This window comes from Lottia gigantea (genome assembly GCF_000327385.1).
Source record: "Lottia gigantea unplaced genomic scaffold LOTGIsca_13, whole genome shotgun sequence".
NCBI lineage: Eukaryota > Metazoa > Mollusca > Gastropoda > Lottiidae > Lottia > Lottia gigantea.
This window is the reverse complement of record NW_008707425.1, coordinates 2,575,437-2,578,898: the sequence shown is the minus strand read 5'-3', so window position 1 is coordinate 2,578,898 and position 3,462 is coordinate 2,575,437. Positions and strand designations below refer to the sequence as shown.

The window sequence follows — 3,462 nt, the reverse complement described above, 5'->3', positions numbered from 1 at the left end:
AGTTGAACTTGAAATGCAGAACATTTAATTGATTGATTTCATTATCACTTCAGCTGGTTCCAATCCAAATGAAGTCTTTGACCTATTCTTTCGAAGACAAATAACACTTGATATGTGATTTGACTTTTCCGATTAGATTGCTTTTTATATAAATAAACAATGTAGATATGTGGTTTTTTTCAATAGTATGAAATTAGGTGTTGGGGCTTTCATATTGGACGCATTCAGACATAAAAACGTGTAATGGGGCGTTTTTAATGTCTGAATGCGTCCAATATGAAAGCTCAATAACTATTTACACAACTATTACTAACTACTTTAACTATTATGTTTCTGTACCAAACAGTGTTTTATATTTGCGACCAAAGGTCCTTGTCCTTTTCTGATAAAACTTTGTTTTAACATTATTGAGGCAAGCAGTATCGTTTTCATTATATAAAACATGGAGCTCTTTACCTAGCATCAAAACACTGTAATCCCATGACGTTTTCGGCCTTAAACTGCAGTTCTGTGTCTTTACAAGTTATTTAATTTAATTCTGTTCCAGTAGCGGAGTAATCCTTTTTTCAGAATGGTATCCCCCTGTAATCAACCCATGTCCCCTCGAGATGTTACGTTTCTGCTTCGTTTAGTTAAATCTAAGTAACATCTGCAAGCATTATTAAGCACATTAATGCATGTATGGGTATTGATTCCCCATATTCCACATGCATAAGTAAGGATACAAGAAATTCATATAACGTTTTATATACATTCTAATTAAAACCACCAAATTGAATGAAATTTGGTTTTTTTCTTGGTTCTTTAGCACTAAATGAGTAATCACAAAATTCATTAAGCCATATACCTAAGTATTTATATTCACTGGTGTATGCGTTATTCAAATTGCCACAATTAAATTTAACAGTGCACCTATTGACATAAGGATTACGGAAATGGACAATTTTAGTTTTACCTTCATTTGCGACTAAACTCCACTTAGGCACCAATTGCTTAATACATCTAACAGCCGTTGTAGTTTATTTTCATCTTAAGCTAAAAGGACTATATCATCTGCATATAATATTGCAGAGATCAGTTTACCATCGATATCTATACCACATTCGTTAGCATTCAATCCGTTAACATATATAGAAAATAATGTCGGTGGTAATACACAGTCCTGTTTGACACCCTGAGTTACTTGAAACCATTCAGTTAATGAGGAGTTCGCTTTAACAGAACAAGACACATTTTCATAAAGTGATACTATACTATCCATTAAAATCAGGACTCCTCGACTGTTACTTCGGTAAATTAAAATTCTTATCCCAGTGTGTTTCCTGTAGACAGGCAATCTGCCCTGATCTGGAAAAACCTAGTAATTCACATCTTAGACATTTTGAGATAAATGGGAAAAACTTTCTAATCCCAGGATTAGTCTCCATATATATATAAGACAAATGTTAGTTTCTAATAATAAACCATTATAAAGATACTTTAAGTAGCATATGTTTAAATCAATTTTACCTGATTAATTTGTTTGTAATTAGACTTACTAGGTTTTTCTTGCCCAAATAATACGTTTTTGTTGAACTTTGTGGAAACAAAAACCTAGCAGACTTTCAATAATTTTATCACACAGAAATCGTATAATATCTTTTAATTCTGACAACATAAATTATAAGCAGGAATTGTTGCTTGTATTTTGAGCACCTTAGAAATCTTTTCTGGTATCAAACATTCATTTAACTATAACTGAATGTATTAATTTGGAATCTTCCACTTGAACGTTTCAATTTAAGAGAATGTTTGGAGGAGATCACGGCTCTCAGTGTTCACAGGCATATCAAGCCAAAATTTCTTTTTGGGTCCCGGGAAATATTCAACCAGTTTAAGAATGTTTTGTTGTTTATTTGCGGAAATACCTCTTGATTGAACCATCTTGTTTGGATCAGTTTGTAAATTAAATTTTGGTCGCAAGAAATCTATTTCAACCGCTGTATCGTCAAATGATCGTTTATACCACATTGATCGAGAACCTTTGCGAAATTCTACTTCGCAAAGATTGGCCAGAAGGGGTAGCTCCACTTTTTTTGACTGTCGTGACCGGTGCCCATCTTCAAATAAGTAGAAATCACTGGAAGTCATCACAAAGCTTTTTGACACAATTCAACAAAATCGTGAAAAGTATATATTTCTTTCTGTTTTTTGAACCCATGTTTCCGTGAATGCTGTCGGCTCTCATAAAAGTATGCCCTTTTTCAAGAAATTTAATCGTTACACTTGTGGGTCCCCATTATTTGTTTACACACCATGCAAAGGCAGTGAAAAGAGTCCAGTTCTTGTTCTGACCAGAACAGTTGTCGACCAAAAAACCACTCTGTCTTGTGCTGAAGTTTGATGCATTTAATGAAAGCTGAGGCTACATCAGTAGCAAGCCTTCCAGCTATGCCTTCATGCCAAAGGACAACAAAATCTGTGTCTCCATCTAAAGAGGCAAATGTTTCGTTGAAAACAACCAGTCTTGAAATGAAAAAATGCTCTTTTGTCGTCAGTTTTGGCAACAAGATGACTTTTTGCATATCTACAGCAAACAAACTTCTCTTGGAATTATCAGTAGATGACGATTCAATATCATCTTGGTATTGCCTTCTAGCTTTTGTATACTTTGCTTTGTGCCCTTCTGATTCTGCACAAAGACCGCAATTGTCTTCATCATGGTCTTCTTCGGATGAGGCAACATGGGCATTAATTCGTGCACATAAACCACAGTTATCCTGTGATGGACGAGAAAATCCTATGTTCATAGATTCAAATACGCGCCTTCTTGTTTTTCGGGGGTGCCTTGCCTCTTTTATCCGTAGAACTCAACAGAATGTCATCTGGACTTATCAACTTTTCTCAGACAAATTCAGTTACTCGTCCATCGCACTTAAGACCAAGTGTTTGAAGAAACATGTATTTACAGACGGGTATCTTGGAAACACCCTTGGGTAATATATTCTCTAATGTATGCGAATACTGGATTTGGGCGTGCTTGTGATGTTTTACTTTCTGGATTATAATGTGTCCATCAAACCATAAACGTCGTTGAGTAAAATCAAATGACCAAAATGTATCATTTATGGCTTGTTGCTCTTCGGAAAATTTTGTATAACAAGATTTCCGACAGGAATTCTGGCATGGAGACAAGAGTGGATACTTCTGTATCATGTGTTCTTGCTTGTCTTTTTCGGTACGACGTCTTTTTCTCTGAATTTTATCAGCAGAAGCATCATTTTTTACAGGAGATTGCACTGGACTGTTGCGGTTGGAAGCACCATCAGAGAGAGCTGGATCATGAAGATTTAGAGTAGTAGGACCAGGAGACACATTGTTCTTAGAAAGGTCAACTGGTTCTGCTGGTTCAGTAGCTAATCCACCATCAAATGATGTATAATTTGCTGGAGCTGGACAATAAACTACATTCAATGGTTTCAT

At 35.4% G+C, this 3,462-nt stretch overlaps 1 protein-coding gene across 1 annotated transcript; it reads right to left on the bottom strand.

The window, feature by feature from the left end:
* Positions 1-2,252: 2,252 nt before the first annotated feature.
* On the bottom strand, positions 2,253-3,462 carry LOTGIDRAFT_157248 (hypothetical protein; the record flags this gene model as incomplete). Its single annotated transcript, XM_009049009.1, has 2 exons — positions 2,253-2,759; positions 3,034-3,462. The coding sequence occupies 2 exons, from the start codon at positions 3,460-3,462 to the stop codon at positions 2,253-2,255; spliced, it is 936 nt and encodes a 311-aa protein (XP_009047257.1).